The sequence below is a fragment of the Chelonia mydas genome, chromosome 1 (genome assembly GCF_015237465.2).
Source record: "Chelonia mydas isolate rCheMyd1 chromosome 1, rCheMyd1.pri.v2, whole genome shotgun sequence".
Taxonomy (NCBI): domain Eukaryota; kingdom Metazoa; phylum Chordata; order Testudines; family Cheloniidae; genus Chelonia; species Chelonia mydas.
This window is the reverse complement of record NC_057849.1, coordinates 275,345,533-275,358,695: the sequence shown is the minus strand read 5'-3', so window position 1 is coordinate 275,358,695 and position 13,163 is coordinate 275,345,533. Positions and strand designations below refer to the sequence as shown.

Here is a 13,163-nt window from a genome sequence, read left to right as displayed (position 1 = left end):
GAGGAAAGGAAGAGGTATTAGTATATCTAGAGGCAGAAAGAGCAGATGAAAGAATTGTACAAGATACAAAGGTGGGATCAAATAAGTCAGTAGCAGCTCCTTAAGTTTTGAAATAGAAACAAACATGCTGCCTCACAGATGTCTACAGTGTGGTCTTCCTTCTCTTGTGCATGTTAGTAATAATGCTTTACTGGAGCATGTCTTATTTGGAAATGGGAAACAATCTTTTTTGATGATCTATACAGTAACTAGCTATCTCCAAAATGCAAAAGCTATTGTCAGAATCTTCTGAAAGGAAATCCTTTATTTGATATTTAAAAAACAAATTTACTAGGGCTGTCAAGTGATTAAATAAATTAATCGTGATTAATCGCATGAGTTACAACACAGAATACAAAGTGTACAGTGCTCACTCTATATTTATTTTTATTACAAATATTTGCATTGTAAAAAACAAAAGAAATGGTGTTTTTCAATTCACCTAATACAAGTACTGTAGTGCAATCTCTTTATAATGAAATTTGAACTTACAAATGTAGAATTATGTACAAAAAAACTGCATTCAAAAACAAAACAATGTAAAACTTTAGAACCTACAAGTCCACTCAGTCCTACTTCAGCCAATCGCTCCTACATTTGTAGGAGATAATGCTGCCCACTTCTTGTTGATAGTGTCACCTCAAAGTGACAACAGGCATTTGTATGGCACTGTTGTAGCTGGCGTCACAAGATATTTATGTATCAGATGCACTAAAGATTCATATGTCCCTTCATGCTTCAACCACCATTCCAGGGGACATGTGTCCATGTTTATGACGGGTTCTGCTCGATAACAATCCAAAGCAGAGCGTACCAACTCATGTTCATTTTCATCATCTGAGTCAGATGCCACCAGCAGAAGGTTGATTTTCTTTTTTGGTGGTTAAGGTTCTGTAGTTTCCTCACCGGAGTGTTCCTCTTTTAAGACTTCTGAAAGCATGCTCCACACCTTGTCCCTCTCAGATTTTGGACAGAACTTCAGATTCTTAAACCTTGGGTCGAGTGCTGTAGCTATGTTTAGAAATCTCACATTGGTACCTTCTTTGCGTTTTGTCAAAACTGCTGTGAAAGTGTTCTTAAAACAAACATGTGCTGGGTCATCATCTGAGACTGCTATAACATGAAATACATGGCAGAATGCGGGTAAAACAGGAGACATAGTGTTCTCCCCCAAGGAGTTCCGTCACAAATTTAATTAAAGCATTATTTTTTTAATGAGCATCATCAGCATGGAAGCATGTCCTCTGGAATGGTGGCCGAAGCACGAAGGGCCATATGAATGTTTAGCATTTCTGGCACATAAATACCTTGCAACGCCAGCTACAAAACTGCCTTGCGAATGCCTGTTCTCACTTTCAGGTGACACTGTAAATAAGAAGCAGTCAGCAGTATCTCCCGTAAATGTAAACAAACTTGTTTGTCTAAGCGACTGGCTGAACATGAAGTAGGACTGAGTGGACTTGTAGGCTCTAAAGTTTTACATTGTTTTGTTTTTGAGTGCAGTTATGTAACAAAAACAATCTACATTTGACAGTTACACTTTTGCGATAAAGAGATTGCACTACAGTACTTGTATGAGATGAATTGAAAAATACCTATTTATTTTGTTTATCATTTTTACAGTGCAAATATTTGTAATCCAAAATAATAATATAAAGTGAGCACTGTACACTTTGTATTCTGTGTTGTAATAGAAATCAATATATTTGAAAAAGTAGAATAAACATCCAACATTATTTAATAAATTTAAATTGGTATTTTATTGTTTAACAGTGCGATTAATCATGATTAATTTTTAAAATTGTGATTAATTTTTTGAGTTAATCGCATGAGTTAACTGCAACTAATTGACAACCCTAAAATTTACCCTACTCATTTTGTTTTATTGTGTAAAACACATCTAATGCAGTTCCACTTCATGTGTGCTAAGTGAATGGTCTCCAGATATAACTCAAAATAATCCATGGAATTTGGAGAGACATTGTATTTTTGGGTAAAATGTAAAATCATGTCAGACTTCAGGGATACTGTATCAGTAGAGAACACGAAAAGGAGCTAATAGAAAAGGAAGCACACACTGTTGAATGTCTGTTGTACTATTTTACCTTCTACATGGGATATGAATTTGCCACTAAAAGAAAACCCGAGAAATTTCAAACAAAAATTCTCTTTCTCTCTCTCTCTTTTATCATCAAACTCGTTTCACCAGACACAGGGGGAATAAAAAGTGTAGACACTCAAAACTATATGTCTTAAAAATCTATAACTTTTATGGGAAAAAAGGAGAAATACAAAAAATCTGCAAATAACCAGTTAAGGGATCCCTGCCATCACAATTTCCTGCTCTCACACAATCTTTCATCTCTCATCATAACTCTACCCCAACTTACACACCCACCCAAACTGAACTTTGCCCTCTTTGTGTTCATTTGTGAGGAAACTTTGCTGTTGCATCTACATAGTTGTTTTTCATGTCATTTACTACACCTGTTGAAGAGACTTCAAAAGGAACATAGTCCCATGGTACATTAAATTATATTAAAGTTCTATCAATTTGTCTCATCGTGGTAAGTAGATGTAAGTAAATCCCCAGTGGTGTTATGAAATGTGTTGGTTACGTTGGGCTGGAGTCTCTTGTCTGCCAAATTCATTTAGTGTTGCTTAGAAAAGAGTAGGGGGGAAGGGGAGCACATGAGGTAGGTAGGGGAGGCAGGGCCTGAGTCAGGAGAAGGGCGGGGACCATGCCTGCAGAAGGGAGGAGAGGAAGCATGGCAGAGCATGATGCTCTGTTATTGAAAGATCTTCTGCCAGCAGCTTATGTTAAAGCTCCCCCACCAATATTTTAAAATTTACAATGTGGGCAGAAAACTAAGATCAGCTCCTCTCATCCCTCTTCTGCATTGCATCTGAGCGCATGCTGGGCACAGTGGAGAACTGAGCCCACTCTATTTAGGCTTATGTAAGTTTGCCAGTTTGTCTTTTTGACTACATTAATTATTGTGTCTATCAGCAAACATGTTAAGTCCCACATCATCCAACAGTAATGTTGTAGTATAACACAATGCAACCAAGAAACAAAATACTGTGTCCTGCCACTTTAAGGCATAAACGCCTCTGCACAGTGTTCCTCGCTCTGGCCCATCAGAGAGAGGGCTTACCGCAGCCTTGTCTATAAAAAGAGACAGACAAAGGAATGGCTGGCTTCAGATGGAGGGAAAGTCAAACATCCCTTTATGATGTCTCTTGAAAACGGAACAGTTACTCTGTGTGAACAAGACTGTCAGTTTCTCTGTTCCAGTGTTCCTTGTCTGAGCCTGGGAGCTTCCTATGCCTATTTCCTCCCTGGGCTGAGAAGAGAGGAAAAGAGGGAGCTTCCTCCCCATTGCCTCTCCTTTACATCCTTACTCTGAGCCCCCATTTAATCCCTTTGCTGCCTACCTTAGTGGGGCATAAGTATGCCCATTCACTGGATCTGTACTTGATATGTCCTTGTAATTCCTTTATTTGCTCTCCCTCTCCAGAAAACCAAAACTAAGGGGTACTTTCCCTCAAATAATGACAGGTTTCAGAGTAACAGCCGTGTTAGTCTGTATTTGCAAAAAGAAAAGGAGTACTTGTGGCACCTTAGAGACTAACCAATTTATTTGAGCATAAGCTTTCGTGAGCTACAGCTCACTTCATCGGATGCAGTGAGCTGTAGGTCACGAAAGCTTATGCTCAAATAAATTGGTTAGTCTCTAAGGTGCCACAAGTACTCCTTTTCTTTTTCCCTCAAATGTGGCCAATGAAACAAAACAAATGTGCAGTTTGTAAGTCAAGCCAAAAATAAATTTGAAAATTATTTCCCAAAAACATCTGACAGAGAACCTTTTTAATCACCAGAATTATAAAACTCATGTTTCTATTCCCCCCGTTCCCCTCCAAACTAGTCAGGGAAAAAAAACACCTACCCTGGGATAAGATATGGTTTGTGAAATTTTAGGAGGGTTGGTTTCTTTATGGGAAAGATAGGCCAGGGATTCTTGAAAAATTGAATTTATAATGAGAAACTAGTGTCATCCTTAACTATGCAGAGGCTTCTTCCACCACATAATAGGAAATGTATGGCTCTATCTGATTTTCTGTGGCAAAGGTATGAATATGAATTTGAACCCAAATGAATGCATAGGACCTTTAGAAAGGTCTTTTAAAAATAATCCATACTAATGGAACAGGAGGAAACATGCAAACCAAATTGTCTGTTTTAGCCCCACAAACTACTGAGTAAGAAATATTTATCTGTGAAAGCTGTTGCATTTAGTTTCACCTGAAAATGGGATGTGGCATTTACTCATTCTCATGGTAAAATGACTCTCTTCCTGTCAACCAATCTGATGTTCATGAACAGGGCCCAAACACTGCCCTACGTTGCGTCCACTGTGTTCTTTAATCATAGTTTTAAAACTACATATTGCTTCCATTTACTTTCCTATGACCCATAAATATATATTCACAGGGTGACAAATATCAAGTTCTGAATTGCAGTAATATGGGAATCTGAAAGATGGGGGACTGAGGATTTGGAGTGAAATGTGAAAATAGAGACATTATAATGAAAGGAGCCATAATGCCTAAAGTATAAAAGAAGCAAAAGGTCCCTTGCTGAGATCAATCTTCTTGCCTAAAATCCATTTAAGAATTGCCATAAAAGGTCTACAGTATTTTCTGAACTGAGATCTGATGAAAGATTGAATATAGATCATATGCTGGGAATTAAAATAATCTTTTTCATGTTATTAATAAATCTAAATTTTAGATCAGTTTGGATAAAACAGATTATCACCCTCTTACATAAGACATATTGCATGAATAGAAAACATCTTATCTAAGAATATAGCAGTAGGGATATATTACTGACCACCTGACCAGGATGGTGATAGTGATTGTGAAATGCTCAGGGAGATTAGAGAGACTGTTAAAATAAAAAACTCAATAATAATAATGGGGGATTTAAATTATCCCCATATTGACTGGGTACATGTCACCTCAGGATGGGATGCAGAGATAAAGTTTCTTGACATCTTAAAAGACTGCTTCTTGGAGCAGCTGGTCCTGGAACCCACCAGAGGAGACACAATTCTTGATTTAGTCCTAAGTGGAGCACAGGATCTGGTCCAAGAGGTGAATATAGCTGGATCGCTTGGTAATAGTGACCATAATATAATTAAATTTAATATCCCTGTGGCAGGAAAAACACCACAGCAGCCCAACACTGTAGCATTTAATTTCAGAAAGGGGAACTACACAAAAATGAGGTTAGTTAAACAGAAATTAAAGGGTACAGTGCCAAAAGTGAAATATCTGCAAGCTGCGTGGAAACTTTTTAAAGACACCATAATAGAGGCTCAACTTAAATGTATACCCCAAATTAAAAAACATAGTAAGAGAACCAAAAAAGAGCCACCAGGGCTAAACAACAAAGTAAAAGAAGCAATGAGAGGCAAAAAGGCATACTTTAAAAAGTGGAAGTTAGATCCTAGTGAGGAAAATAGAAAGGAGCATAAACACTGGCAAATGAAGTGTAAAAATACAATTAGGAAGGCCAAAAAAGAATTTGAGGAACAGTTAGCCAAAGACTCAAAAAGTAATAGCAATTTTTTTTTTAAAGTACATCAAAAGCAGGAAGCCTGCTAAACAACCAGTGGGGCCACTGGATGATCGTGGTGCTAAAGGAGCAGTCAAGGACAATAAGGCCATTGCGGAGAAACTAAATGAATTCTTTGCATTGGTCTTCACGGCTGGGGATGTGAGGGAGACTCCCAAACCTGAGCCATTCTTTTTAGGTGACAGATCTGAGGAACTGTCCCAGATTGAGGTCTCATTAAAGGAGGTTTTGGAACAAATTGATAAATTAAAGAGCAATAAGTCACCAGGACCAGATGGTATTCACCCAAGAGTTCTGAAGAAACTCAAATGTGAAATTGCAGAACTACTAACTGTAGTCTGTAACCTATCATTTAAATCAGCTTCTGTACCAGATGACTGGAGGATAGCTAATGTGATGCCAATTTTTAAAAAGGGCTCCAGAGGTGATCCTGGTAATTACAGGCCTGTAAGCCTGACTTCAGTACCGAGCAAACTGGTTGAAACTATAATAAAGAACAATATTGTCAGACATATAGATGAAAATAATTTGTTGAGGAACAGTCAACATGGTTTTAGTAAAGGGAAATCATGCCTCACCAATCTACTAGAATTCTTTGAGGGGGTCAACAAGTATGTGGACCAAGGGGATCCAGTGGATGTAGTGTACTTAGATTTTAAGAAAGCCTTTGATAAGGTCCCTCACCAAAAGCTCTTACACAAAGTAAGCTGCCACGGGATAAGAGGGAAGGTTCTCTCATGGATTAGTAACTGGTTAAAAGATAGGAAACAAAGGGTAGGTATAAATGGTCAGTTTTCAGAGTGGAGAGAAGTAAATAATGGTGTCCCCCAGGGGTCTGTTCTGGGACCAGTCCTATTCAACATATTCATAAATGATCTGGAAAAAAGGGTAAACAGTCAGGTGGCAAAATTTGCAGATGATACAAAATTACTAAAGATAGTTAAGACCCAGGCAGTCTGCAAAGAGCTACAAAAGATCTCTCAAAACTGGGTGACTGGGCAACAAAATGGCAGACGAAATTTAATGTCGATAAATGCAAAGTCATGCACATTGGAAAGCATAATCCCAACTATGCATATAAAATGATGGGGTCTAAATTAGCTGTTACCACTCAAGAAAGAGATCTTGGAGTCATTGTGGATAGTTCTCTGAAAACATTCACTCAATGTGCAGTGGCTGTCAAAAAAGCAAACAGAATGCTGGGAATAATTAAGAAAGGAATAGATAATAGGACAGAAAATATCATGTTGCTGCTATATAAATCCATGGTACTCCCACATCTTGAATACTGTGTGCAGATGTGGTCGCCCCATCTCAAAAAAGATATATTGGAATTGGAAAAGGTTCAGAAAAGGGCAACAAAATGATTAGGAGTATGGAACGGCTTCCGTATGAGGAGAGATTAATAAGACTGGGACTTTTGAGCTTGGAAAAGAGACAGCTAAGAGGAGATAGGATTGAGGTATATAAAATCATGACTGGTATAGAGAAAGTAGATAAGGAAGTGTTGTTTATTACTTCTCATAACACAAGAACTAGAGGTCATGAAATGAAATGAATAGGCAGCAGGTTTAAAACAAATAAAAGGAAGTATTTCTTCACACAACACACAGTCAACCTGTGGAACTCCTTGCCAGAGGATGTTGCGAAGGCTAAGACCATAACAGGGTTCAAAAAAGAACTAGATAAATTCATGGAGGATAGGTCCACCAATGGCTATTAGCCAGGATGGGCAGGAATGGAGTCCCTAGCCTCTGTTTGCCAGAAGCTGGGAATGAGCGACAGGAAATGGATCACTTGATGATTACCTGTTCTGTTCATTTCCTCTGGGGCACCTGGCACTGGCCACTGTCAGAAGACAGGATACTGGGCTAGATGGACCCTTGGTCTGACCCAGTAGGGCCATTCTTATGTTCTTAAGAGGGTGATCATTTCTTGGTGGACTCTCCTGACTGAATAACTTTCCCTGAAATTTACAAAAGGGAATATGAAAGTAACTAATGTGACCATTAGTTATGTGGGTATCTTTACAAACCAAATTTTTGATGAGAGTCATTTATGCTTCAGGTCACTGGCTGATAATCTGTATGTGTGTGTTGGGGCGGAGGGGAGAATAAAGAATTTTCTTCTCTCAGTCAATCTACAATACTGTAAAAATAACTAAATGTGTTATGTTTTTTTCTCTCTTTTTTGCTTTCCTCTAAAGCATCAGGTACTAGTTATTGCCAGAGGCAAGATGCTACACTAGATGGATCAATGATCTGATTCAGCATGACATAAATCCTATCTATCTACATTACCTACAGATATGTTCTCTTCTCCAAACCCCCACTATATCAGATATCTTAAAAGGTCAACATTTTAATTTTTTTAAAATAAAGATATTTGTTTAACCTATAACCTTCTGAATAGTCAGGGTTCTGATTCCTTGTAGTAAAAGAAAACATGAATAAAATTCCTTGTTTTCCCTATGTTCGGAATATGCTATTTTAGCAAGATTAAACTGTCCAATCGCAAAATTTTCCTTTGGCCTTTTATCTTGACAGAACTGCTGTGAAACAGATTTTAGAAAATTGTAGCAAAATTCCCTATGAATCAAATGGAGACATGTGGGGAGTCCCAAATACTCAATTATAAATCTACAGTGTAAAATAAGTGGCCTCAACCCACCCCAGAATGGAAAAGTTTGTAATGTCATTTTAAAACATGCTCAAGAGTATATCTTACACTAGGCTACCTTACACAAAGAGAAAGACTTGAGGAAAAACTAGCACAAGGTAAAGGGGATATTTCAAACTATTCTCCATCTGATTACTAAATAGCACAGTACCTATGGGTATGACCTAGACATTGATGCACTAATGACATCTCTTTCATCTATTTCCTTGGAACTGGGAGGTAATAAATGGATGTTCTAAAAAAAACAAGATATATTTATCACACAATCTTTTTAAACCTACCTTTTTTGACAAAACAGGTAAACTGTGGTTCTGCTACGAAAAGTGGCTATTAAAATAGCATTCTTGGGTTCAGTGGTTTATTGCTTCTCAATAATTCCAGATGAAATTAGTGCAGTTTAATAGATTGAGGTTTCTTTTTCCTTGTCTTCGAGCCTTATAACTCAGTTTGGGATATGAACCTCAGACTGAATTCCTTCCTGCTTTCATACCATTCTTTGTAACCCAGACCCACATGAGGTGTATTACAGATGTAAATAACAGCAGGAACCATGCACATCACTGAATTCAAATCTTCAGGATAATAGTTAATTAATGGTAGAATGGAGTTATGTAGGATGGGCACGTAAAAATCTTGAAAAGAAGGCCTATGAATAAAGGTCCATCAGAGAGCTTCCCTGTCTTAGTGTTCCCTAACATAGCTTCTTCTAAAGAGCTAGCTATTTCTCTTCCCCCTGGAATGTTCTTCACAAGCTCCATGTTTAAGAAAGGAAATTGCTATCATTACTTCCACTATAGTACATATTCTTATACATAAACATGTACATTCCCCAGTTACTGCCCTGGAATGCATGAGTGGGGCTCCGACTGCAGTCTGTGGAAACTGATCCTGAGCACCACGGGGAAGATTGATCTATGACCAGAAAACACATTGCAGTTGGTTGATATTAGGTACCTTATTTCTTTGTTGATTGCATCTAGTTGCTCCTGAAGCATCATGGCCAGAGTCTGGGCATCTGAATGCCCACTTGGTGACAGAAGATCCATGGAGCTAAAGATAGTTTCTCTATCATCATCATCAATATCAGACATTTCAGTGTCACTTTCAAATGGGTGGCTGCTCAAGACTCCAATCTGCTGAGTTCTGTTCCACTCATGATCTCCAAGAGATTTCACCTAAGCAAGAATTTACAAAATGCATATCGTGCTGTCTGAGAAACTATTTCAAAATTAGCTTGCTGGAAAATGGAAAAGATGAAGCGTTAACATTTTAAAATACTGGCTTTGTGATTATTAATCCCTTTCTTATTTGTAACAACATTAAGAATGATAGACTTATTTGATAGGAATAAAGATGCTGTAAAGTTCTTTCCTATGGTTTCTACTGCAGTCCAGCATTAACTAAGGAAGAGATTTTCAAAGGTGTCCAGTTAGGTTTCCAACTCCCACTGAACTTGAATATCTCCCTCTGTGCTATTAGTGTTGGCTGCTATACAGCAGTGGATGTACTTGTAGATTGGTATGGAAAAATCCCATTGTTTGCTGAGAAAACTACACAATTTGTAACCCCATCGAGTATCTTCTACAAAACACTGAGGTACACTGTCATATCCCAGTATGGGGATTTAATTGTTAACATGAGCTATTAATACCACATGCAATGAAAAGAAGATATCCTATAAGCTGTCTGCAAACTAGTTAGTTAAAGCACTTTTGGGGTGCAGTATGTATGCCAGTGTTTAATGCTGTCATTGTTTAGGAACACATTGTAATACTGCACGCAAAAAAGCTTGCAGTGTTGCACAAGTGAAAACAATTAAATGGTTAACCTTTGGTTCATCTCTCCGGACCTCCATACGACCTCTTCTGGGTCGCCTTATCACTTTAGTTGATCTGTAGTCGGATTGGCTATCAACCAAGGAACCCACAGAATACCTCAGTTCTGCTGATGTGTCAAGGTGAGATCTGAAAAAGGATTGAGGCACAGACAGTAGGTAAATTCAAATAACAGGAATGATAATACAGTGCCTTTCATTCTAGGGTCTCAGAGCTTTACTGACATTAATTCATTAAGCCTTGCAAGAGAAATTACATTGGGGATACAATTTAGTGAACATTTTCTAAACATATTGTGGAGTAATAAAGGAAATGAATCTTGACCCTTTTTATATTAAAGAATTAAATAACAAACCACAACAGGCCAGATCCGCAGCTGGTGTGAATTGGCAGAGCTCCAATGAAGTCCATCAGCAGAGTCGGGTCAACATTAAGCATTTTTGCATATCCCACCCTAAACGCTTTTGTAGTATTACTTTTCTATGTAAGCAATTGTTGCCATAACAATGTTATGTGATCATGAATGAAAAGGAAGATGAATCAATCTGCTTATTAAGACATGCTCTACATTATGATAATGTTAGTCAACTTCCCAATGATGTAAAGATTTATGGTTATGATTGGAATGCTACATATCTGGTACTATGTTAATAGATTAAACTAATACAACTGATACAGCCTAAGAACCTTGGCTTCCACTAGTGCGTTTGGGGCATGACTCTGGCTTTTAAACCATTGGCTGCATTGCAGGGCTGGGGATGAGGATGGGCTAAGCTCCAGGATGACAGTGGAAGAATTGTGACTGACAGTCAGAATTCTTCCTAGTTTTTCTCGGGGTGCGTGCGTGCTAAAATGGGAACACTGCCACTCATTGAAGCAATGCAGCATTCCCTTCCTGCCCCACATCAGTTTTGCTGGCTGGTGGGTGAGTGACTGGCGGGGGGAGGACAAAGACTACGTTCCCCATCCTTGATTCCTTTCAGGAGGTTAGTGCCCATGACGGAACTAACCTAGGGCAGTGCTTGTATCTCCCAGACCCATCACAGTTGCTGCTCCTGGTGGGAAATAAGGGGAGTGAAGGCTACATGTACTCTCTGAGTATTCTTGAACAGTCATGAAGATTTGGCCACATTTTGACCTTAGCAAAAGGATGCACTTGGCATGATAACATTAGAGAAATGAAATGTAATGTTACAAATATTGTAGTGATGATACTTCATCAGTATCAAAGTACAACACATTATTATTACTTGTTTGGTTGTTTATGGTAGCTCCTAAAGTTGTGCTAGTAGCCTTCCAGGCAGACAGGAAGAAATGGTCTGTGCTCTCTGGAACTGGCAGTTTGAAGACTGATACACAGACACAGACACACAGTAGTTAGGGGGAAAGGGTAGATCATCTTTGTGTTTGTTTTAGCATGTGGTAAATATATTGTTGCATCTGTCATCTCTCATTGTACTAACTTGAATGGAAAAAAGAGAATGGTTAAGAAAAGTAAGTTGTTACTCCTACACAGAAGGATTTTTTAAAAAATAATATATATGTTATAAATAACAGCAGTGAAAGGAGAATGTTATCTGACTACTTGCATTTCTGTAGTAGTCAAGAAAGTTATTCTATCTAGAATGCACATGAAAAATATGCCTCCATATTTAAGTTTTAATTCCTTTCAAACTGCAAAAAAAAAAGCTTACAATCAGCTTCTGACCATCTTGCTTAAAAGGTTCACAGCAAGGTTAATAATCAGTTTTCAAGAAACAAAATAGGATTTTTATCCCTAAAAATATTCGCTTCAGCTCAGTGGAAGAATGTTGCCCAAGAAAATAATGACTTTAATCTTTAGAGATGAAAGCTGTCTAAGTAAAGGTATAACTGATTTCCAAAATGAAGGCAATCATTTAGAAAATCACATTTATGCTAAAATCTGTAATACTATCAGAAGAATATTAATGCAATCCCCCTTCCCCATTCCATATATGTATTCTATAAATAGATTTCAACAGATGTTCATTTTCAATACAAGATCACTTATTTTGAACTAAAATAAATTGTTGGCTAGAAGAATGAGGCATTAGCCTAAATTTTAGCAACACCACATTAGTAGGAAAGTGAGAGCAACTGGTATTGTTAAAATGTAGCCACCTGATGGCTATTCAGTGACATAAGACCTTTAACTGCATCTCCAGTGTGCATGGAGTGCAGAATCAGAGTCTGGGTGATCTCAGTTGGAATTCCTAGTAGGTAGCTGCCCTCACCACAAAAAACACAACTGCAGTTATTAGCAGTTTCTCCAGAGAGATAAGAGAGAGGACTGACATGGACACAGGACTGTCCTCTTACATCTAGAGACAGGTCCTTCTCTAGCAGGAAAAAGGTACATTGGCTGTGTGATGTGCGGAAGCTTGTTTGCTACAAAGCTAAGATTGCACGAGGTATTACTACTCTGTTGGAAGGAAAACTGTTCCTCAAGATTTTAAAGATGCTTGTTTCATCCAACTCTACAAAAACAAAGGAGACAGAAGTGACTGTAAAAGCCACAGAGCTATATCTCTTCTTAACATTGTGAGAAAAATCTTAAGCTGTATTCTTTTACCTAGACTTCAAACTTTAGCTGAGAAAAATCTATCCTGAGAGCCAATGTGGCCTCTGCTCGCGAAGGTCCAGCATAGACATGGTCTTCTATGGAAGACAACTGCAGGAAAAGTGCAGAGAGAAGCGTATTCCACTATACACAACTTTTATAGATTTAACAAAAGCCTTTGACACGGTTAGTTGGTCTGAAGAAGCTTGGTTCTCCACATATATTGCTAAACCTTGTGAAATCCTTACACAATGGCATGAAAGCAACTGTAATGTATGAAAACCAAGAGCTGGACTTATTTAACATCAACAATGGAGTGAAGCAGGGTTGTGTACTGGCTCCTATATTGTTTAATATTTACTTCTCATGCCAGCTTCAACATGCA

The 13,163-nt window shown here is 38.1% G+C and overlaps 1 protein-coding gene across 5 annotated transcripts in view; it reads right to left on the bottom strand.

The window, feature by feature from the left end:
- PPFIA2 (PTPRF interacting protein alpha 2) overlaps positions 1–13,163 on the bottom strand; it is a 610,761-nt gene that overhangs the window by 88,564 nt on the left and 509,034 nt on the right. For all 5 annotated transcript variants that reach the window (XM_043547102.1, XM_043547080.1, XM_043547089.1 and 2 more), the window contains 2 exons: positions 10,191–10,326; positions 9,317–9,537 (listed from right to left, as the gene is read on the bottom strand). In XM_043547102.1, the coding sequence (XP_043403037.1) occupies positions 9,317–9,537; positions 10,191–10,326 (357 nt within the window). The remainder of the gene's footprint in view (positions 1–9,316; positions 9,538–10,190; positions 10,327–13,163) is intronic.